At 47.5% G+C, this 24,115-nt stretch overlaps 2 protein-coding genes across 7 annotated transcripts in view; one reads left to right on the plus strand and one right to left on the minus strand.

The window, feature by feature from the left end:
• CEP15 (centrosomal protein 15) overlaps positions 1 to 23,192 on the minus strand; it is a 30,232-nt gene extending 7,040 nt beyond the window's left edge. Inside the window, exons 1-5 of one of the 5 annotated variants that reach the window (XM_005011396.6) lie at positions 23,067 to 23,192; positions 21,802 to 21,881; positions 20,971 to 21,094; positions 16,327 to 16,401; positions 9,364 to 13,673 (exon numbers count right to left, since the gene is read on the minus strand). In XM_005011396.6, coding sequence (XP_005011453.1) covers positions 13,530 to 13,673; positions 16,327 to 16,401; positions 20,971 to 21,094; positions 21,802 to 21,854 — 396 coding nt within the window. In that variant the 5' untranslated portion in view covers positions 21,855 to 21,881; positions 23,067 to 23,192 and the 3' untranslated portion in view covers positions 9,364 to 13,529. Of the gene's footprint in view, positions 1 to 9,363; positions 13,674 to 16,326; positions 16,402 to 20,970; positions 21,095 to 21,801; positions 21,887 to 22,419; positions 22,865 to 23,066 lie in introns of those variants that run through there. The other 4 variants (XM_013091965.5, XM_072044202.1, XM_072044203.1 and 1 more) reach the window with 4 other exon arrangements.
• On the plus strand, positions 733 to 5,259 carry FEZF2 (FEZ family zinc finger 2). 2 transcript variants are annotated; one of them, XM_027467986.3, is made up of 5 exons: positions 733 to 1,703; positions 2,104 to 2,945; positions 3,071 to 3,205; positions 3,312 to 3,444; positions 3,882 to 5,259. In XM_027467986.3, the coding sequence occupies exons 2-5, from the start codon at positions 2,160 to 2,162 to the stop codon at positions 4,142 to 4,144; spliced, it is 1,317 nt and encodes a 438-aa protein (XP_027323787.1). In that variant the 5' UTR covers positions 733 to 1,703; positions 2,104 to 2,159; the 3' UTR covers positions 4,145 to 5,259. The 2 variants fall into 2 exon arrangements, with proteins under 2 accessions (XP_027323787.1, XP_027323788.1); XM_027467987.3 differs by lacking the exon at positions 733 to 1,703 and having other exon boundaries at positions 2,023 to 2,945.
• Positions 23,193 to 24,115: the final 923 nt, after the last annotated feature.

Below are 24,115 nucleotides of genomic sequence, written 5' to 3' on the forward strand. Positions count from 1 at the left end.
GTTCCCTCGCTGCCCCGCTGGGAGGATGGCGAGGGCCGGGGGTCCCCCTCCCCGGAGCCCACCTGCGGTGGGAGCGCGGCGCAGAAGGGGGGGGGGGGGGGCTGCTCCCTCCTCCTTCTCCGTGGCTCCCCCAAATTCCCAAATTAGTTTCGGCAGCGTGTTGTGGTTCGCAGGTGACAAAGCCTGCCTGCAAACAGCCGCCGGCGAGCTGCCCCGGCGGGGAGAGGAGGCGCGGCTTTGTCAGCGCCGCACAAAACCGCCGAATTCCTCCAAACTTTTCTTAGGCGTGCTAGGGAGGCGGAAAAAAAAATAAAATAATAATATATCGGGGCCTTTTCATTGCTTGCTTTACCTCTGGCCAGGCTCAATCTTAAACCCTCCGCTCCCCCGCCTCCCCCGGCTAATCCTCCCCTTTATTTTAGGGACGCACAAAACCAGGTTCACGCAGCGCTATAGTGGCTCCGAGTGAAAGGAGCGAGCGCCCTGAATCGCCGGGGAAAATTGCTCGGGGTGAATGGGGCCAGGAGAGGGGCGGCGGCCGGGCCCCCCCAAAACCCAGGTGGGCACGGGGCTCCCCCAATTACCGCGTCCCCGCAGCTGAGCTGCCTGCGAAGCCTCCCCTCCCGCACCAAGTCGTTTTAATTAGAGGCAGGCAGGGGAGAAACCCCGGCACCCGGGCGCGATAATGCGGAGCCTCCTGTTTGGAGAAGGGGGGGGGGAGCCGGAGGGGGGCACGAAAAGGATGAAAAGGGGACGGGAGATGGGGAGAGCCGCCCGCCCGCACGGCCGGAGGAGCGGGCAGCTCGCGGGGTGACAAGCCGCAAAACTCCCGATCGCAGCGCTCGGCTGCCTTTTTTTTTTTTTTTCTCCCCATTTTCTTTCCTTTTTTTTTTTTTTTTTCCAAGAAAACCCAGCCCCGGACTCGACTCCCTCCGCGTTTATTTAAGGCTAATCACCAGCTACCCTGCGAGGGGAGGGGGGTGGAATTAAACTTAGTTTAATTAACATTAATACACTGTCCTAATTAATGGGTTGGCTATTAATTTATACATGCTGGGGAGGCTCGCAGATAAGTGACAATTTATTAATTATCTTCCAGCTCGGTTGCAACGGAGCTGATTGCAGATGGGTTGCCAAAATAACTCGAGCATGGTTGCGTGGTAGTTGCTTTAGGAAAAAAAAAAAATCATTCTCCCCCTTCTTAAAAAAAAAAAATAAAAAATCCTCACGCTCACTCCGAGTGGCTCTTCTAACCCCAGCAAGAACTGGAGCACTCTTTTCCACCCAACTTGTGAATCGCACTTGCCTTCTAATTTGCCACATGCAAAACGATTCCTCTGCTTTGCAAGTTGCTTTTTAAGAAGGGAGAGAGAGAGAGGGAAAAAAAGAAGAAAAAAAAAAAACAGCTCGCACACGAGCGATTTGTGCGTCTTAAACTGGAAGGAAATTGTACGTGGAGGGGGCGGGGGGGGGCTCCTCTTCCTCTCCCTGCCCCAGCCCACCGCGCTCCAGCCCGGCGCCGGGGCTCGGGGAAGCTCCATGGTGGCATCCCCGTGTCATTCTGCTCCGAGTGACTTCATGTGATGTCAGCCTTAAATGTACGAGACGGGGAGCTGGCGCTCGGGAAGATGTTTGCCGTCAAAATGTGACTGTGGCCGCAGCGCGCTGCTCGGATGCGTCTCGCCGGCGCTAGCCACGGCTAGGTAGGTGAGTGGCCACCGGTCCCGCGGCGACCCCCTGCCCCTCGCCGTGCCCCCCGCCCCGGCGTCTCCCGCAGCCATCGGCGGGGCTGGGCAGGGTGGCAATGCCTGGGGGAGGGTTTTCTTTTCTTTTTTTTTTTTTTTTCCCCTTTCCTTTCCTTCCCCCCCCCTTTTTTTTTTTTTTCTTTTAAATACTAACAAGGTCTAGCTCGCATGTTACTTTAGCGCGTTCCGCTTAATGAGCAGTAATCTGGTACCCTACGTGCCATTGTTCTGGGATATGTTCATTTGAATGTAAATAGGGAGGGGGTGCCGGTGGGGGGGGGGGGGGGCGGGAGAGGAGGGGGGGGAAGAACAAGGTGCTTATTAAATTGATTTGTCTCCTGGCTTTTCTGGAATGCAGAGCCGAGCGCAGGAGCGAGCGGCTGCTCACCCCGAGTCCTCGGGCGGCGCAGCGCCATGGCGAGCTCGGGGTCGCTGGAGACGGTCATGCCTTCCTCCTGCCCCCGGCACGACGGCAGGGCCGCCGCCGCTAACCCCTCCAAGAGCCTGGCCTTCTCCATCGAGCGGATCATGGCCAAGACGTCGGAACCCAAGCCGGCCTTCGAGCAGAGGCAAGGCGGCCCGGGGCCGGAGCCGGAGCCGGGCAAGAAGCCGCTGAGCCTGTGCTCGCCCCTGCCCTGCGTGATCCCCATCCCGCCGCTGGGCTACGAGGTGCCCTCCAAGACTCTCCTCAATTACTCGGAGCTGTGGAAGAGCAGCCTGCGGGGCGGCGGGGGGCTCTGCAAAGCCAACTGCGGCGTGTGCTGCAAGGCAGAGCTCGCCCTGGGCCAGCCCAGCGGCCGGCTCATCAAGCCGCAGGTCATCCACCAGGCGGGGGCCGTGCCGGCCGCCCCCCGCTCCCTTTACTACTTCAATTACCTGGACGCCGCGTACCACCCGGCCGACCTGCTGCACGGACAGCTCTTCCCCGCCGGCCTGCTGGGCGCCCCGCCGCCGGGGGGGCTCTCCGCTCACCAGAAGCTTTTCCTGCTGGAAAACGCCAAGCTGGCGGGGCTGGCGGCCGAGAAGCTGCCGCCGCCGCCTCCCCCCCTGGCGCACAAGGAGAGGCTGCCCGGCCACCTGGACCAGGTGATGAAGGAGGCGGCGGAGCGCGGGGGCCCCCCCAAAGGCCACGCCAAGCTGGGAGGCGGCGGGGCGGCGGAGGGCAAGCCCAAGAACTTCACCTGCGAGGTCTGCGGCAAGGTAAAAAGAGGGTTGAAAAGGGTTCCCGGGGGGAGACGAGGCTCTGAGGAGAGGGATACGGGGAGGTGGGAGAGGTGTGTGTCCCCCCCCAGGTCCTAACCTGGCCGTGCCGGCGCTTCCCGCAGGTGTTCAACGCGCACTACAACCTCACCCGCCACATGCCGGTGCACACGGGGGCCAGGCCGTTCGTCTGCAAGGTGTGCGGGAAGGGCTTCCGCCAGGCCAGCACCCTGTGCCGGCACAAAATCATCCACACGCAGGTAGGTGGGGGGCAGCCGGGCCGCGGGGGGGGCGGTTACCCCTCCCTCCCAACCCCCTGCACCCCTCCCCGCAGCCCCCTAACGGGCCTCTCGCCCCCCGGTGCAGGAGAAACCCCACAAGTGCAACCAGTGCGGGAAGGCGTTCAACAGGAGCTCCACGCTCAACACCCACATCCGCATCCACGCCGGCTACAAGCCCTTCGTCTGCGAGTTCTGCGGCAAGGGCTTCCACCAGAAAGGTGAGCCGGGCCGAGCCGAGCCGGGCCGGGGTCGGGTCCCCTCGCCCATCCTTATGGGGACGAAGCGGGGCGAGCCCTGCCCGGCCGGGGGATGCGAGGGGCGCGGGCCGAGCCGCCGCCGCCGTTCCCAATTACTTTCTCCCCGAGCCCCGGGCCGCATCGCCAGGGCCCGCCGGCGGCTCGTCCCTATAAATGCTTTTTAAATGAGAGGTGCCGGGCCCCGGTCCTAATCCCGGGCCCTCCATTTGCCGCGGGTCACCGCGCCGCCCCTGCCCCTCATTTGTGCCGTGCCGGTTGCGCGCTGCCCCGCGGTGATGCGGAGCGGCTTTGACAGGGGGCCGGGGGGAGCTGGGGGCCGCTTCCTGCCGCCCCCCCCTCACCTGTGTGCCCGGGCACCCTCGGGTAACCCCCTCGTCCCCCTCTCTCCTCTCCCACAGGCAACTACAAGAACCACAAGCTGACCCACAGCGGCGAGAAGCAGTACAAGTGCACGATTTGCAACAAAGCCTTCCACCAGATCTATAACTTGACTTTCCACATGCACACCCACAACGACAAGAAGCCCTTCACGTGCGTCACTTGCGGGAAAGGATTTTGCAGAAACTTTGATTTAAAGAAGCACGTCCGAAAGTTGCACGACAGCGTCTCCAGCGCGCCGCCGCCGCCGCCCCGGGACCCTGCGCGCAGCGGGCAGAGCTAAGGGCCCCTCTCGGCCCCGCTCCCCGGGCCAGCACTATTTATCCGAGCCAGCCTTTTGCTTCTGTCTCTTCCCCAGCGAGCTCAGCCGCCGGCAGCCATCGGCCCCGGGCCGCAGCTGTACATACGAGGAGCCCCCCGAGCTGCAGGAGGGGCCGGCGCCAGGACAGCGCTCTTTATACGTGTCTGTAAATCTCCACTTTAAATGTACGCTCGAATAAGTGAGGAATATATCTATATATCTAACCTAGCCCGGGACAATAAACCGGCCCTTCGTAGGTGTCTCATTTCCCTCCTCGGCCCCGGCTCCGAGCCGGGAGCGGGCGGCACGGCGCTGTCCGGGCCCCCCAGGAGCGGCGGGGAGGGCCGGGGCGCCCCCCGAAGGGCCCGGAGCCCCCCCGAAGGGCCCGGCTCGTTCCGGCGTGTTTCGGCCGCTCCCGAGTGCCCGTCCTTCCCTGCATGCAGATGAAACGATCTCACGCTTGCTTTCCGAGTAATGACCCAAATTAAGAGAGAAAACACAGACCCTTCAAAGCGCATTACATTAATCTAATCACTCCCAGCAGGCCTCAGAAACTCTTTTTGATCAGAATATGGATAATCAAGCACTTGGATTACACTAAATATCCCCTTCTCGGCTCCCCCCTTCCCCTACCTTTAATATGCAAGTGTCTATTCCGGCCACGTCGTTAGGAACAATATTATCCTAGCGGAGAAACGAGACCGGGGTGGCCGGGAGCGTGCGTGCTGCTGGGGCCGGGCTTGCCAATGAAGAGGGGAAGGAGCGAGCCCCAAGTGCCCGGGGACGCCGTGCCGGGAGCTCACCTCTCCCCGCTTCGTTCCGCGGCAGGAGGCGAGGACAAGCGCAGCTCGCCGCCGAGCGCACGGACGGGAGCCGACCCCTCGCACCGCCTTTTGGGATTCGTTACCGGGCGGCGACGCTGGAGCCCAGAGAGCTTGGCTGGCCCCACAGACCACCGCGGGGCTTTCGTCCTTGCTCGGCTTTGGGATTTTGGCGGTGCCAAAAGTTAGAGTTTTGACGCTTCGGGGCCGGGTGAGGCGCGGGAAGCGACGCGCAGCGAGCCCGGCACCGTGGTACCGTTTGTTGGGGGGGGAAAAAAAAAAAAGAAAAAAAAAAAGAGAGATTTGGGGAGAGTTTCGGGTTAAAAAGGAATTAAAAAAAAAATAAGCAAGCCCCGTCGCCGTAAGTCACCGCGGTTGGGGACCTGGGAGGGGGCTGATCCGTCCCCGAGGAAAGGGGCTGCAGCTCGACCCCAAGCAAAAAGCGGCCGCCGGGACGGAGCGGGGCGTGCGGGGGACGGAGCGGGGCGTGCGGGGGGCGGCAGCAGCGCCAGGGACCCCCGGGGTGTGCGGGAGGGTCCCGGGGACAGCGGGGTGTCCCCCACCCCCGGGGCTGCGGGACGGGGCCGAAAGCCGAGGAAGAATGCGGTTTTCTTTTTTTTTTTTTTTTTCGGGGTTTTCGCTGGTGTTTGCGGAGCTGTCGGAGGGGCAGCGGGAGCCTCGGCGCAGCTCGGCGCGCTCCAAAGGGCAGCCCCGGCCGGTCCTGGGGGGAGTTTTTTGTCCCCTCGGCCCTCTCGGGGGCGGCGGGCAGAGCTCCCCGGGCCGGCCGGGAGCGGAGGGGGGAGCCCTGCCCGCCCCCCGGCTCCCCGCACACACCCAGGCGGCGGATGGCGGGGGAGGGTGGCTCTGTCAGACACACACACACACACACACACACGCCAGAGACTCCAATTATCCTCTCCCTCACAAGATGTTTCTGCTGTCCACGACTGCTCACACTTCAGCACTCTTGCCAGCAAGCCTCACTGCGAGCACAAAACCCGCACGCAGCCCCTCTCCCGGCGCCGCAGCCGCGCACACGACAGATTGAGCCGTGCCGGTGCCTCGGGGGGGGCTCAGGGAGGGACGGGGGGCTCGGCACGGCTCGGCTCAGCCCGGCACGGCTCGCCCAGGTGCGTCCCGGCGGGGCCAGGCACGGCGCCGGGCACTGGGAAGCGACCAAGCCAAAGGCAGCTGCGTTGCCCTTTTCCCTGCACTCCGCTCTCCAAACGTCTGAGCAACCAGTTTGCTGCTAGAAACATGTTAATTGCCAACGGAGCTCATTAAGGCATGCACATGCAAAACACAGCGAGGGAGATTAAATGGACAAAAGCGCAATAATGAACTGTCAACAATCGAACCCATCTACACGACCAGGAGCACTCAAGAATGAGGCATTTAGAGGCAACAAAGGATTGTCTGGGACAGGAAGAAAGGACGACCTAGACTTTTGTTTAGTCAACACAATTGATTACAAATGAGAGATTAACAGGATAGCTTCAGAGTTTTTTTGAAGGAGGCAGAAGAGAAAAGTCCAATTAAGTGCACCGAATGTTAACTACATTGATTTCCACGGCCAGCCCTAGAGAAATTCTCATTAAACCATCCCTGGCGATCCCTTTTGGAAAGTAATTTGTCTCCCTGATGGAGCAGAGAAAGGGAGCCGTGTAAAGAGAAAGAAGCGCTAGTTCTTGGCACAATGAGCTTAGGAGACACACTGGAAAGAGCCAAAGGGGGAGTTAATGAGCATCTGACAAGCCGCTTGGACCCGGGCCTGGAGAGCAGCGCTGAAAAGATGGAATTGGCCAACAACTATTCTTTATATCAAACATAAAAAGGCCAATCTGAAACAGGGCTGCTCAAAGCTGGTGGGGAAGAAAAGAAAGGCCCCCGCCGGGGGGGTGGGGGGAAAGAGAGAGCGGAGCGCAGGGGCTCAACTGCCCCGCCGGGCCGGGACAGGCGCTGCGGTGTGCCCGTGTCCCCCTGCCGCCGAGCGGGGCTGCCCGGCCCCGCGGCCCCCCGGGGCTGTTTGCACAGCCCGGGGCTGTCCCGGCCCCGGCCCGGCTTGGGGACACCGAGGCGGCCGAGCCGGGCCGGGTTTTGGGGGAGTTTTCCCGTGGAGGAAGCGCAGCGGGGCCGGCTCCTGCCGGGGCACCGCGCCCCCGACCCTCCCGTGTAGACACGGCTGGCCCGGGGGCTCTTAAATCAGCTTAGAGCTCGTTAATAACAATTTTGGCTTAAGTCTGTATTGACTTAGCCTTAGGAATGGCTTAGCACTTTCGCTTAAGTCAACACGCCGGCTGAATTGACACATGCCTGCCCCAGCCCAGGTGCCCTCCTCCTCCTGCTTCCAGCCGCGCTCCCCGGGCTTGTCAGCCCCGTGGGTCGCCCACCGGGGTCCCCTGGGGAGTGTCACCCCCCCGTGTCGCCCCCCGGCCCTTTACATTGCACCCCCAGCCCCTGGCACCTCTCTGCTCCCTCCCGCACCTCCAGCTCTCCCCCCCGGCATGGCCGGGACCAAAACGCCGTCAAAGCGCGGAGAAAGGGAGGGCAGGTCCCAGAGCCCAGCATGGGGATGACAAACCCGAGCCACCACAAAACTTGACTTCTCTCCTGCCAAGTTTTGTCAGGCGGAGGCGAAGGGCAGGGAGCAGGGGCTACAGCCCCAAATCTCGCCCGTTTGTCCCTCCAGGTTTCGGTTTGGGGATGCGCACCGAGCAGCCGAGCCCCGTCCCCAAGTCCCGCGAGGTGCCCGGCACCCTCCTGCCGCCTCCCTCCCCGGCGCCAGTTGCCAAGCTATTTCACAGAAATAGAAGCTTTCTGGTTTATAATCAGCCTCTTCCTTCTGATTCATTATGGTAATGAATTGAGATATTACCAACATTGGATTATCGCGTAACTGAATGAATCCAGCAAAAGCAAGCTGATTACAGAGGAAAACGCCAACCGTACCCAGAAACTTAACAAAAAGAAACGTCCGAGAAATAGGGCAAAGCACCTCAAGCCGGTTCAGCTCACCCCAAACCCTGTTCCCAACTGATGGGGGGGGGGGATGCGACCGTCTCGTTCACACACCGCCCCTTTCCCCTGCGGATTTACGGGTAGGTTTTCCACCTTCCCGGTTACTACTAGGAATGTTTCTCAGGAGTCCAACTTCGCTTGCAAGGGTTTGCAGCTCACGCCGCCAGCCCGAGCGCCCCAAAACGACCCCCGTGTCCCTCTACGGCCGCGTGAGGCTCTGTGCCTCCAGAGCGACCCCATCCCAAAAACAGAAAACGACAGAGGGCTGCTCTTCCCCCTCCTTCCTCCCTGCCACACAGCCTGGGGCTGTCCTCACGCCGAGAGCCCGACCTGCAGCAGCTCTGTCCCCGCAGCATCCCGGCCTCCGGCAGCTCCCGCCGGGCACCGCTCGGAGCACGGGGGACACCTGCAACATAAATGGGCAAAGAAATGCTAAGCTGGAAACCGAAATTATGTTTTCCAGCACCGCCGTGAGGCAGGTGCTAATTTACCGGGGCTTCAAGCTAGGTATTAGTCAAGGAGACTGTAATTTACTTACAGGACGGTGAAATTTTCTTTTTATTAATTTGCAATATATTTGTAAAATAATCTTACGGCAGCTGGCTCTGCTTGAATCTGTTTCAAAAGTGTGATGTAAATACCGTCTCACACTGTTCTGTAGCCTATTAGGGCTTTCTGGTAGGTGATACGACTGAGAGGAGAAAGAACACCACACATTTATTTTTAAGATCATCATCACTAGTGATAAAACTTATGGGAAGAAACGATCATACGTCCTATTTGTATGCAGTAATGACAAACGTATGCAAAGTAACTCAAACGAAAAAGATGCAGTTGGGAGGAAACATACACCGCAGATGCAGTTTAGGGCATTTTAAAGAGCTATTTCAACCATGTTTCTAAGAAGTAGCAAATTCCCAAATTAAATGACCCTATTTACCACAAAGACAAAGAGCTCACCCAGCAGGAGAATTCCCCAAATAACCTTTCTTGCCCCCTTCTCCCTACCTATATTTCCTTTGCAAGGGCTTAAGATTTCTCTCTATCCATATCTTGCTAGTAATCACGTATTTGGAGTAATTTAGCACACGGTTATTGTGAAACAATAGGAAGAGCGCAAATAATCCACCGAGGATTTATTACGTTTCAATTTTCAGCGATAAACTTCTGGGATTCTAATCTTCACTCAGCAGATTAATATTTCAGATCAGTGTCACAGGAAAATGACAAAAAATAAACAGCACACCTAAGCGAAGCAGCTACCACCGACAGACTCGCTGTCCACACACTTGGCTCCAGCGAGCACCAATTCACACACAACTTGTCCGTGCAATCTAACACCAAAATCCAAGAGTCGGTGAATACAAGATCAAAGCTTTATTTCAGCCGTAACACGTTATAGCAATGGATAATAATCCTTGAGCAAACAGAGTATTACAGTAATGAAGATCTTAGCATTACAAATATGTTAAAACAGCTTGCATTTGGGGTGGTATTTAAGGTCAAGTTGTATCTGAACACAACTATTAAAATATTATGAAACTTACCATTATGGAGTAAATAATGTTTTCTTTCAGACATAACCTCTCAAACTACATCCCATTTAATATTTTGTCTTATTTTTCAGTATCAACAAGCTCAAATTGAGCACCTACATCCCTGACTACACAATGTGAATGAATAAGGAAGGAGGAACCATAAACTCATCTTTAATCTAGCTCCCAACTCCTGTGAAAACATGACCTCGAATAAATGCATTCAAGAGGACACTCCAGTAAGTGTCAAATATCGTGTCTCTAAGCCCTTCTATTTCATATATACTCTCAAATGAAATTAATAGGCTTCAGAAAGATTCTGTGGAGTAAGAAATTTCTTATCCTTGGGAAAACTAACATGCCTTCTGCTACTGCCCCCACAGCCAGAATAACTGAGAAAGCAAAAGCTGGGGAATGTGACGGTAGAGGTGACAAGATGGGTGAACAGGCTGTGCTCCTAGGCTAGTACGGTGGTTACTCATCTGCGCATAAACCTAAAAAAGGGTGATTAATTAGCTCTTCTTCTAAGATACTCGAGCATTAACTTACATAAAGGCAAAGCCATTTATTTCCCCCACTGCTCCTCTCTCAATTGCTTTCCCCCACCCACCAGGAGAGCACAACAAGCAAGAGGCAGGACCACTGCAGCTTATGCACACATACACACTTTAGCACAAAAGGGCAAGCAGCAAGTCAAGAATACAGAGTAACGGGTTATGTTATAAAGGAAAAAACATGCACCCAGGAATGGGTAGGAAACTACATACGATTAAAAACAAACAAACTGGGACGAGGTGGGGGATAACTGCACTGAATTTGTATTTTTGAAGTAACAGCTTTGACTCAGTGAAGAATACCCATTCAAGATCTCGTTTAATGCCAGTATTAAACCATATTGGTATCACTCAGTTTTTTGTTCTGTTGCTTTGGGTTTAAACACATTTAAGCTAACATTAAGGTGCTTTCTCAATTTTGTATCTATACAAAAGGCAGGTGGCAAGCTAGCTCAGTCACAGTAGAAGTTGTAGTAGAAGTTGTGCACTTGACAGATGTAACGGGAGACACCACATAATTATGCACCCTGCTGCTGCTTGCCCCAAGGTCTGTGACTAATCAGGACACAAGCTTCTACCTTAGCGGCTCTGCTGTATGCCTCCATGCCCTACTACGTTGCTGCTTTAGTCATATGCAATTGCATTTATTTCACTCAGCAGCATTTCGCTTTTCTGGGCATATATAATTTTCATTGCACTACCTGTCCTATTGCTTCTACAACTATAACACAGAGGAAAAAATAATTTCCTTCTTTGAACAGAAGACAATTTGATTTTCATCCTCACCTCTCAGCCCAATACAACAAAAAATATCAGAAATACAGTATTGATTATCTAATAACGTTTGATACAATTACCTTCAAAGCACACTTGTGACTAAGGAAAGTGTTTGTCTTCACTTTCACAGCAGTTAAACAGAGGCACAGCAGCCAGACCAACGCTGCCTGCAGGTGCCTTCCACTGCACACCATAAAATCCTCCTGCACCAAGCTGCCATGCCCCCACAGCCCACACTTTGCTTTCCTTCCATGGGAAAAATCAAAAGCAGCAAGGAGATGCAAGCATCTGCATTGTGTCCTAGTGTTTAGGCGGAGCCCAAAGAGATAAAGACCCAGATTATTCACACGTAGAAAGTACTTAGGGGCCCAGATTTCAGTTTAAGTGATTTCCCTTTGGATGCGAAGACCGGGATGAGTCCCAGTCTTTGTCAGCAAGTAACTGCTCACCCATCCCTTTTCACCCATCCCCTGGGAGGGGGGCACTGCATGTGCTTTATCCTTCTTGTCTGATCAACTGGCTCCAATTATTTCCTTTTTAAATTTGAGCTCTGTAAGTCTGAGATACATACACATTCCCGCTAAATCAGACCGAGTACCACATTGTGATCTTACAGAAGAAAATATTACCAAGTTGTCTTTGTGACAGAACACTGAGTAGGTATAAAATTGCAATGGTCTCTCTGCCAGGTTTTTTTAAGCTCTCTGCTTGTAAGATGAAAGCCTAATTTGATATTTTTGTAGTTATATAACAGTTCTAATATTTTGTGACATTTTGTATTGTGACACTATAGATGAAATTGTCATCGGACTGACACCCTTTACTGTTTATTCCTTAATTACAACTGTTAACAACACTGCAGAGAAGCGTGCTAATCTGCCATCACATATTATGAAAACAACGTTATTGTTACAAACACCAACACCCACTCAACAGGATATTTCTAAGATGGCAGTTTCTGTAAAAACTTATCAGTTTAATGGACACTTCAATAGAAAAGTTTTAAATGAACTCTTAATATTCCCGTTGAAAATGTAAAATCATTTTTATATTAGAGATGAAGTTTTTATTTATTTATTTTCTTGTGAGTGATACTTCAGCTAATTTAAATTCAGACAAAACTGAGTGCCTACTTTCAGGAAGACCACTGGCTGCAGATGTTGATCCTCTGAGGCTACCCAGACTTCCTATAGTTTCCAGCTAGAAGTCTGTTCTCCAGCTTTGACTGGACCATGAACTCCCCACCACCTGCTAATCAGTGAATAATTCAATTATGTTTAATTAAGTGAACACAGTTTTAAGTGCATAGATCTGAAGCAATCTGGACACTTATTAATGTTGCTAAAAACTACCTCAGTTTCAAGAAGTCCTTCAAACATCCCTAGTATAAAAATAATCTGCATCTCTGAGCCTAGTAAAATTAGTAATTACTACACATTGATACCCTCAAACACTGGCAAAGGTCTTTTTTTTTTCCCCTTCCTTTTCCAGGTCAGGAGGTAGGAGAATGTTGTGTGTAAGATTAAAATTTAACAGACTCCAGCTGAGGTTCTTAATGCAAAACTTTTTTTTTTCCTAGACATCCTTTGCTTCAGAAGGGTGCAGTTCCTTCAGGCCAAGTCACACACCCAGAAGAATCTTCCACTGAACTGGTACTTTAAAAAGCACACATGCATGAATAGTGAAAGCTGCATAGAGTTAGCTGACTGTACAGTCAGAACTCACCAATACTGCACCTCTGTAGGAGGATGCTGAGGAGCAGTTCAGTGGCTGAGAAAGAAAGTGTTATCTCCGAGACTTCTATATGCTTGGGTTTTTTGACATTTGCTGCAGGCTACCTCTCTGCTCGCTTCTTTCAAACTTTTCATGCCTAAGTAAGAGATCTCACTTATAGATTGTCAACATAAAGAAAATAGCACTAAGAGCAGCCTGGGAGTAGCAAAAAATAGCCTAGATATTTGTTTACTTTTTCTTGTCTTTAACAACCCATTAGACAGGAAATATAAAGTAGGCAGCAAGAGGCTGGGAAAAGCAGAAACGGTTACTGGAGCAAGCTGTAGAAGCAACGAAAGTAGCAATTGCAAAAAAAAATCAGGGAAAGCAAAAAGCACAAATTCAAGGTGTTCTTTCTACATCTGCTGCCATGAAGGTTTTTACACAGATTTCTAGTGCTAAACTGGGACTACTCTGACGCAAAGAGCCTGCCTCCCCTGTTAACAGTGAATTCCTCCCTTCTCCTTGATCCACAAAGAGGCACACAGCACAGATGACTAGAGTGAAGAAAGATAATGTATGAATTTGTCTTTACTTCTCACACTTACGTGGAAAAACAGAGGGTTACAAATAACCTAAGACTTTTCTTACACTGAGAAGTAATCACTTCAGTGGGTTTCTTAACCAGTGTTTCTCACTTTTGATTCTCAAAGTCCCTTCAAGAAGGATTGCTTCTCTCGTTGTAAGGAATGCTAGTCTAAGCTCTCCTAAAGCAAAAATAACACTGTTTAAATGTAAAGTGTTAGGCACGAGACAAAAGCAAACTCTCCCATGTACCTCATTTTCATTTCATAAGTAATGTACATTACAATTTAGTGATATGTTTTATTATATAACCTGGACAATCTTGCCCACATCAGCAGGAAGTTACAAAACAAAGTCAGAGTGTTTAATTTTGTGAGTCTTCTTCTGAGTAGCTTAGGTTCTGTTTTGTAGTTTTCAGTTTCTTAAAACCAACAGGAGCTTCTGCTCTTCCTAAAAGGAACTGTTCCCACTTGGGAAGAGACTCTTCTACTGATGCCCAATAGAGAGTCTGAGAAAGAAAAAAAATCAGCTTAACTTAATCTGCACCACATGTTTAAAAACAATATAGACAGACAATGAATTATTAAGTCTTGCCTTATAAGTGAAACAATCCACAAAAGAACAAACTTATGCATGAAATTTCAAGTCTCTCCTATAGCACAGAACACCAGCCTGGAAGGATTTCATTCTGTATCATAAACTGCGAAGTGACTGAATATGCCCTCTTGTGGTAAGCAACAGATTAGTTTAAATCCCCACCACAGCTTTAAGAAAAATACTTTGTGACTGTAAGCTTTTCCAAATCACCTTTCATATTTAAATATGTAAGTCAGTGACATTAAAATTCTAAAGTGGAAAAAAAACGTTTAATATTATAAACAAGGAGTGCTGCATAAATTGTTTTTCCTGGGAAAGTTTGCAATAAGGCAATTAATTGTTTTGAGTAAAATTTATGTGCTAACCCACTAGGTTACTATTCAAAATAATAACCAGTATTTGAATCATGAAAGGAAAAGAGGCTATATGGTTATCTTGTGGTCGGAAAAAATCTGTTTTATCTAACACTTTGCATTACTTTGTACCTCTAAGAAAGAAACTTGACTTCCATTTTATTTGCGGAATGGAAATACCATTCATGATTTGTGGTGTCAGTATCCTAAGGATAACTTGGTTGTTTGTAGAATTTTGAAGAAGAAATTATAAAGTGCCACCTCCTCCTCCCTTCCCCCCAAATACTGTGATCAAGAGCTGGATTAAACCAAGTATAGGTATTTTTAGATACCTATGCTCATTCAGAAAAAAAAGTAATTTATAGTAGAAAACATGTACGGTACATATGTATTAAACCTTTTTTTTTTTTACTTGTTTAAATATATAACGTAGAAGTAGTATACCACAGAACTGAACATCTCTCTACAGAGAATTAGATTCCTGGCTAATCATTCTGATCCTTACATGTAACTCAGATATAATTACAGCTCTTGCAGATTTACAAAAATATTTTCTTCAACAGATTTACTCAAAGAATCTTTTTTGACAAGCATATGTGCTGTCACACAAAACTACTCTGACTTAGCAAGCTGGGGATCCATTATAGCCATAACTTTCAAAGTATATTAATACAGACACATAGATGGCTGAGTGAAATATGCTCAGAAGTGTTTTGGAGCAAAGCATGCACCAGAATTTTGTACCATGAAAGAAAGTTTTCTTTTTTCTACTATTTATAGCACTCTGCACTAGAAGTATAAAAAAGGCTGAAATAGGATCTTCTGCTTCAAATAGTAACTCCATTCTCTCTAAAATTCCACCACTGCTGAAGAGCACAGATCTCTGCAGCCATCAGCAATTGCTCTGCACTCTCCAGTGTGCATAGACTTTGGTCTACGTCCCGTAAGCAGCTTAGCCACCTAACACAGGACAGAGAGAAGCAAAATTGCCTAGTCCTAAACTGATCCAGACATCTATAGAGGTGCCTTGAAAGTCCTCTAGGAGTCTAGAAGTGTTTCTGAGCACTGACAAAACAGGCTCAACCAAGTAGCTTGGCATCTTTCTCAGCACGATTCAAGACATAGAGGTATCTAGGAAAAATGTATGCTTTTTTTCTAAAACCTCTAAAAAACACTGACAGCATTCTGAGCACGTACCCTGTGACAGTGACAGGAAGCCATTTACAAAATACAATGACAAACTTTTAACAGCAACCAAACCAAGAAGTGATGTCTCTCATTTAAGTAACAGCCTAAGTATTCAAACACTTGCCCAGCAGGTGTGAGAACAACATACAACACACCTCTCCTCATCCGCTACAATTCATGCCTTTTCCATCCTTTGACAGCACCCTAGCACCCAGATCAGCATGGAGCATTCTGTATTGCCTGTGGAAACTAAACCACCATGCAGTGTTGCACCCACAAACTGTTGGTCCAAAAAACACAAGCGGGAATCTGATTCAGTGGCCTTGTGGTTGGATGCTTAGTCTGTATCAGAGCTGTGTCCCTATATCCATTTCCAGGACTGCTCCTGTCCTCTTTATTCATTCATCACTGCATAACACTGAGAAAACAGTCCTTAGATCAGGGAACTGAAATCGATATGTTGGATCAGGACAATACTCAGCTCTCAGGCAACGATTCTTCAAGATTGCTTAAATCATATCCTTTAAGGATATCCTTAAATCATGCTCCAGGGACTACAGGTGAGAAGCAGAATTCCTGGTTTAGTGCTACTTTCCCTGAGATCCCGTACTATCTGATAAAATAACCGAAGTAAAAACTTCTCTGTTCAAGTTGATCAACTGCTGATTCTGAAATGTCAAGATGACGCTCTGCAGCATACCCAAGAACATATAAAACAAAGTAGCACTGACATAGAGTAGTCTCTATATTCACAATATTCGATTTTTAGTATTTTTCATTATAAATTTTAAGTTTATAAGAACCTGAAAGCTGCAAAATATTTCCACCACAGTGCTCTAGAATCTAGGGACCTTGCCCCTGAAGTTAGGTTCAGCTTGCTGCACAGTACACAGGCCTTTGGCTATACCAGTCACTGGATTTTAAAATCAATTATTTTCACTTTAAGAACATGCTTCGGGGGGGAAAAAAAAAAGCAAAATGTTTCATAAACAGCAAACAAAAAGACAGAGTTCTAGGACTTACTTCTAAGTTAACAGTATCAGGATGTGGAAGTAAACACATTCTTTCTTGCAGCTTTTTTTCTGCTGCTTCTATATCCTAAAACACAGGCAAAGCACATTTAAAAACACTCTGGGAATATTAAAAAGATAATACACACTCACATAAAGGCATTTAAATTAATTAAATGAACATTAAGCTTAAACAGCATTCACATAACAACACTGGAGGTTCAAACCTTTATTTAGTCATTCTGAAATCCAGCTTGTGAGAATAATATCCTATTGTTTCTAAATACATTCACTGTAACTTTCTGATACAGGAATACATTTTATTACTGCATAAGTCTGTTGCTGTATAACTTATTCTCCCTGGACACTGGTATAAATTACAGTTAAATTCTGTTCTCTGTAACTTATGAAAATGGGGAGGGAGATGACACAATAGTTTGCTCTGTGCTGCATGGAAACTGAAGTCTGTACTTTAGCTACTGTAACTGTAAAGTAACTAGGCAAATTGTGTGCAAGATCTTTACTCCTCAAGACAAAGATGACTTGCTAATATGCATGCATAACATGTGCACAAAAATGTAGAGCTGCAGCAAGCTGTTCACCAGACAAACTTGGATGACAATGCACCTCACATAGCTTTCTTACAAAAATCAGTATTTGGGTTTCTGCTTGTCCAGTGGATGCGTGCTGGATTCACAAAGGCCTAAATAAATTTAAAAACTGCAAACAGCAGCAACAAACAAATAAAAACACCACGCCAAATTAGCCCCCCTCCCCTTTTAAAGTTCTGACCCATCCTTGTGGGCTTAGTTCCATACCCAAACATTGAAGAGATTGAGTGGTGGGCAGATGAAGAGAGACAGAAAGGGACGTGGGAGTGGGGTGTGAAGAAGCCAAAGCTGAACAGAGTGGAGGGGGAAAGAAAGTATAGCAGATGGCAGAGTTGGGAGCAGAGAGCGGGTGTGAAGAGTACAACAGAAAAACTAAATGAGAGAGGAAATTCCCCAAAGGGACTTCCCAAATATTCACCACCACTGCTGCCGAAAAGAAGAGTGAGATTCTGGAGGAGCATATCCACAAGAGAGACCAAACATGATTACTCGCATTGAATAATAGCCAATCTGAATATATCAAAAGCAAACAGCGCTCAACTCAAGTTTAGTTGGACAAATATGGCACAAATTCAGTCAGATATGATTAATAAAAGCAAAACACAGCCTTACTGCTAACTCAAGTTCAGTTTAGTAATACAGATGCACTTGGTTCAGTCACTCTACGATGTTCATCTTAATTCTATTTCACGAACTCTTTTTATACCGTGACTATATTTGTAATAACTTTCAGGAGAATCTTATCTAGGTAAAACTGTTCCCCCCTTTCCTGCAGGGAAGGGCACATCCTTGCAGGAAGCTAAGGGATGTCTGAGAAAGAGCAAGCTCAGTCTTGGATTTATCCAAATCCTGGCAAGTAGCAAGTGGCTGCCTCTTTTCAGGTGAGAGAGGAGTAAAAGGGAATCAACTTAGCAGGGGGGGGAAATGTGAACAAAACTGGAAGCAGTTTGGAGTCATAATGTCAAAACAACAGAAGACAATACTGAATTTATTAACCTAAGTAAGGTATTTTTCTGTTGCATGTGCTTGGAGCAGATATAACCTCAATAGCACCAAGTGAAACTCTTATCAGCATGGCTCATACCAAGCCTGGAGAAGTTATCACCATACTGAAGAGCAGAATCAATCACTAACGTTCATTTCACATCCTTCCATAGGATTTTCCCCCTTTTGATCCCCTTCTTCCTAATTCCCATAGAAATTCTCACAGGAAGGAAGACTATCAATTAAAATCATTATTTTTTTTCATCCACTCAGTTAAGGCATTGGAATGTTTATGGTGACAGGAAATTAATGCATTTCAGCCAAAAAAAGGAGACAGCAGTTGTGCATATATGTTTAGTAGAAAAGGTCACTTTGGCATAGCCTAGATATTGGACGTGTCTTTTTGTTGCTCACTCGAGTTTGTATGTTGTGCAGTCTATTGTCATTCAGAATACCGATTTAATGACAGACAGTGAACAAAATTTTTGCTGGAAGGTGTAGGACGCTTTAGAAAATAACTAAGATTAGATGGCACTTCTTTCATGTCTCTGCAACTGGTAAACTTTGTAGGGAAACAAAATCCCCATCATCAATATAAAAATAAATACATCAGCAGTGTGAACTTTGGAAATAAAAGCAGCAAATTTAGTATGTCACAGCATAGAGGGAAAAAAAGAGAGCATCTTACAGCGCTTTCCCTGAAACTACAAGGACTGGAACAAAAACAGTTCAAGACCCTTCCCTAGAGGTAAAATGGAAGGCATGACACATGCATCACTTTTAGGGGACCAAATTCAGCTGTCACTTATATTGGTAACAGCCTGGCTGAATCCCACTTAAATAATTCTAGAATTGCATGATGTACAGGAAAGCAAATTCAGTTTAAGTTACCTATATAGTCAGTACCACTAAATAACGTGAAATAGAAAATAAAGCATATGCTATAAGATGGTGCACCGTAATACCAAAAAAAATATCTAAACACAAGAAATGTTACTGACAAAAAAGCTCATAGGTTAGATTAGAAATTCTGGTTGAATTTCTGCTTTTATGATAACACTATATGGGCACCAAGTGACACAGATTTCTCTGATCTATAGCAACCTAATTGCATCAATAAAATATTCTGGTAATTATGTTAAAATGCTGAACAAGTGCTTATAATGCTAAAATTTTAATTAAAAAATGTTTAGTTCCCTGCTTCCTACCGATTAGAAAATTAATTTATTTTGAAATGCTTTCCTGTGCATAAATACCAACTAGCACAGAGAAACAAAAACGTCTTTTGCTATGATCACATACTGAAAACAACTGATTTTGCTTACATGCAGAAAAAAAGAAATGCAAATAAAAAAATAACACTTCATCATGTCCATGTATTTTTGAGTAGGCCAAATCAACAACTCTCCACATGGTAACTGTGAAATGTACAGTGCCTGGTATCAGGAACAATATTCTGAAGCTGGCACATTAATCAGTCTTGTTTTCAAGCTTCTCATATATTATTCTGCATAGATTTTTTTTTTCTTTTCTATTCTGTTATCAGAAAGCATCTGCAGGAATGCATGTCTGTTAAAACCAGTATAAAATTAATAGATTTAAACTGATTTATGCTACTTTATCCTGCAACAGAATTTGTTTTGATACATATGTTTTTGCTTTTTTCCTGTACAAACACCAACATTTTTGACACTTGAAAGGAACAATTTTGAGGATGTGACAGAAGATGGCAAATATCTGTGTAACTGCAAAAATATTTACACTCTGTATATGTCTAAGCTATTGTTAACATTTCCAATACAACAAGCTTTCAGCATGCAGAAATATATCTTGCCTTTATTATGTTTGTCTGTGTATGTTAGCTGAGACTGCATTTGTAAGATACAACTTGTTTATGAAAAACTACATATGTGAAAAATAAATCTATTTTAATTATAAAATGCACATAGAAAAACATTAGTTATACTAGGTGAGATTACTAAATCAGTCAAACACGAACTATGGAACAAAGAAATAAGCAAGCCATCTCCTTCTACCCAGCCTCCCACTGAAGCACCCACACTTGTCTATACCCACAGAGGAGTTTGATTGCCCCAGCTCAGTCTGCAGCAGTTTAGCAGAGCCTAAGCTGCAACATCCTCCTCATCACACAATTGGTAAGAAGAAATCCCACATTGTGTGTTCTGCCTCGTCTGCCACTCCCTAAATATAGCTGCCATTTAAATACAAAGAGCACTTGCTTCAGAATTGTACCTAGCTGAAATGTGAACGTTTTTAACCTTCACTAGGTTCTGCATGAAGAAACAAAATCTTTGAAGGTTCAAATAAGTCTTTTTATTTTCTAGAGTAAAACTTTTAATTTCAAGAGATAAAATACACGCAACTCAGATGCGTAAGTGAGGTGCTGCAGAAGAGGTTTCAGCATTCTAGGCCCTGCCATCAAACTCACATATTTTAGTTGCTAATTCTCAAACATCCACTGAATTTACCTAGGAAACAAATCTTGCCTAAATATGATAACTGGTACGTAGAACAGCTATTAACATTACTAACAGTATCACCACTAGGAAGAGCCAGGAATACCAAACACAGCTTTTACAGACTTGCAGGTAAGATTCTTGAAGTCACTCTACACCTCCTTAAAGCCAGCATCTAACTGATCTTCTCCCACAGCTTCACACAACCAGGTTCCTACCCTGGCTTAACAGCATGCTAGATTGGTCAGCCCCGATTCCCAAATATATCCCCATCTCTGGAACTGGGTAAAAGGTGTAAAGGTGCTCTGAGTCTGACAAGACTCAGAGGCTGTCTTAGGCAGACATCTATGTAAGCATGTGCTGGATCTTTATGTGTACTTCAAAGAAAATAGCAGCAGCTGCCACCGCGAGGCTCATATAAGAAGGGCATGTAAAACAGGTAGTGGTGTCATCAGATAATAGAGACGTACTTTGGGTCAAGTTCGAGAAAAGGAACTCTAATGATAACAATGGAGCAAACACTTTCTTTTTTCAGTTCTCTGAGCTACAAAACTATGACATTTCAATTCAGTTGCAGAAACTTACATTTAAAAGTGCTGCATTCCTTTTACGAGCTGCATCAGCTGCTTGAGTTTGCCATGTCTTTTTAGTCTTTTTGTCTCCTAGATAAGTCTCCATCTGCTGTAGCAGCACTGATCTCTGAGACAGTCTACAAAGGAAAACATTTTGCTAAGTGGGTAGAACATTTTGCTCAGGAGCTAGAAAATAACCTTTTTACCTTACCCAGTTTTCTCAAAACTATGGGGCTAATTAAGCCGGCTGTAGGGTGGGTGTGCTGGGGGAGGGAAAAGGTACAGGCAGACACCACCTGCTGTGCTTGCATGAAGCTATAGCATTGCAACCAGCAGTCCTCATATGCTAAGGTGCTTAGAAGCACCGAATCTCTCAGAACAGGAAAGACAGGGTGGGTTGGGGTGACTTGATCAGTACTACTCTTGCTCATCAGCAAGTGCTAATTGTTATAAGAAAAGCAGATTTTTCTGAATCATTACTGTATTCGCTTCACAATCTGCATTTACAGGGCAACAAAGAAGCAGTTCTGTAATTGAGGCACAGAGTGACAGAAACCAGCTAAGAATTCAATGGCGATAAGAGGTTGAAGAGAGATCTTAAACCAGTACCACCACTGGAAGTCAAAAACCTCATCAATCTCAATACTCATAACAGCAGTCAAGGATGCTAATTCCAGTAGTTCATGAAGGAAGAGTGCCACCTCCTGGAACACCGACCCCTTGTTAAATACTGCTGTGCTCTCTAAAGGTACGATTTGATGCTCACAGGATGGCCGGGGAGACCTCCTAAAACCACAAGGCAAACTGACCTGAGGCCTGCCATGCCACTGAAGCCATTACTTACATCTCTTCGTGTCTTCTAGCAAGGTGAACCTCCTGAGCCAAATAGGAAGACATTTTCAGGTTGCTTGCCCCCGTTTATCACTGTATTAAAAGGAAAACCAAGTGAAATTCAGGTTTTCCAAAGACACAACATTTACTTTTCAGTAGTAAAGCACTCCAAGTTAACAGTTGCATGCACAATATTTAGATAATTTATCAGCTCTGTAAATAAAATCTGCTTATAAATTTTAATGCCCACCACAAGACGTTGTAGTTTGAATACACACACTACTAGTGCCCGCAACACATTTTAGTAAAATCTTGTGGAATTCTAATACTTTGGGGTAACTCAAATTTGGCTTTCAGGTTTCACATTTAGTGTTAAGCGGTCCCGAGTTTCAGTTGCTTACAACCACACGCAAACTTAGTGCTTGTGTAATTCGTGTATTACTCCTTACAACAGCGATTTCTGGCTTCTGTCATGTTATTCCAAACACAAAGTTGGAGTTTTAATTAATGTTTATAGCAACTTCTCACACACTCAGTGCCTTATTCATAGGGCAATATGGGAAAGTACTGACAAATAACTGAAGTTAGTAAACCAGTTTCATTTTTGAGTACTTGAAAAAACAGGGAAAACCTTGAGCTCAGCTCTTCAGCAAGGCAGATGACCGTACGGTAGACGTAACAGTAGTAGTACATCAGATGACCGAACATAAAGTTAAATTCTTTACAACTTCATGATTTTTTTGAGGTGTAAAGGAGATCACGTGCCCAGCCCACACCCAAGTCAAGAGCCTACAGCACTTTTCAGAAGGATGGAAGCGTTTTACAGCCAATTAATGATTTCCCCCTCAGATGTGACCACATTTCTGTCATGGAAATAAACCTAAAGAGGAGAAACCACCACATGAAGGATGGGAGAGATAAAAGATCAAGAAATTTGACCATTTAGGGGACTCTGCCAGAGGTTCACACATAGCTTTGGAGCAAGTTATTTACATGAGGACTGCAACTTCAGCAGACACCGCCCTGTGGCGATGATCCCCCCGCACCCCCCCCCCCCATGGCCCTCTCTCCTCAGGAGCTGCCCTGGGGGGGGGGGGGGGAGGAGGGAGGGGCGCCCAGAATTGGCGGGAAGGGCGCTGCCTCAGGGGGAGCCGCCCCTACCATTAGGTAGGGGGGAGGATCCGAGAGCCCGTCGGCATGTGCCACTCCGTAAAAGCGCGGGAGGGGAAGGCGAGAAACAAGGGAAAATGAGAAAAAAAGCCCCCGAACTTCGGTTACCTTCAGCTTTGGCGGTTTCCAAAAGCGAAGCAACCACCCACCATGGCCTCCGCGACGCCTCGGCCTCCCCCCTCCCGCTGCCATGGAAACGGCCGGAAAGGCGGAACCGCGCCCCGGCCCTCGGCTCCCCATTTGACTGGGGGATCGGAAGAGTGACAGGGGCGGGGGCCAATCAGGGACGGCGGGCGGGCTGAGGGGGCGGTTCCGAGCGGTCGCGCGCAGTGACCGTTATTGCTGAGGGGACACTGAGGCGGGAGGGTGAGCGGATCGGGTCGTCGTGTGTGGGGCGCTGTCCGGCGATATCCACCGAGTGAAACACTCGGCAGCAGTTTCAATAAACTTTATAGACTTCGCAGCCCGAGTATGGCAAGGAAGAGCGAGCCCAAAAGTGGCACGGAGCGGTTGCCGTGGGTTAGCACTGCCTGTTCCTCAGGGCCTACTCATCCCGGCGCCGGGATCTGTAGTGACGTACCTGTGTGTTTGAGGCAAATATTACTTGCCTACGCAAGGCATAGCATCAGATTTTTGGCCCAGAAAGCATACTGTAAATTACAGCCAGATTCTTGGCATGGGATTTCAAATCCTGTGGTGAGAGCTTGCCCTCTGCCTGAGAGCAGAATTTCTTCCACGCCTCAGAGCTCAAAGAATTGCTGAGGCGGACTTGGCCTTCTATTCAAACCTCTGACAAAATGTACTTTATAAAAAGGCCCGATTATTCTACTTCTTGTGAACATCTTTAAAGAAAACACAAACCAGAAAATTGTGAGCCGAAGTGCAATTGAAAGTACATTTTTTCTTCACTTTCTGCATTGTTGCCTGATAGATCTATGCACATTTGAAGGTGCAGGTTATACCTAAAAGTTGCTCTGAAAGAGCTCATCTTCACTGCCTTCTTCTAAAATATTATCTAATCCTTTTAAGATGGCTCATGGCAGGCCTTCCTGACTGCTAATCGGAAGGTTTTTGTTCTGATCCTTCAGCTTTATCTCTTTTTTGTTCCCTAATTTTATATTTCTGGAACAAATTCACATTTCACTTTGTGACATATA

The sequence above is a fragment of the Anas platyrhynchos genome, chromosome 13 (assembly GCF_047663525.1).
Source record: "Anas platyrhynchos isolate ZD024472 breed Pekin duck chromosome 13, IASCAAS_PekinDuck_T2T, whole genome shotgun sequence".
NCBI lineage: Eukaryota > Metazoa > Chordata > Aves > Anseriformes > Anatidae > Anas > Anas platyrhynchos.

Coding starts and splice junctions, on each gene's coding strand:
- FEZF2 (XM_027467986.3), top strand. CDS start 2,160: ATGGCGAGCTCGGGGTCGCTGGAGACGGTCATGCCTTCCTCCTGCCCC. Junction 2,946..3,070: donor CCTGCGAGGTCTGCGGCAAG/GTAAAAAGAGGG, acceptor CGCTTCCCGCAG/GTGTTCAACGCGCACTACAA. Junction 3,445..3,881: donor CAAGGGCTTCCACCAGAAAG/GTGAGCCGGGCC, acceptor CCTCTCCCACAG/GCAACTACAAGAACCACAAG.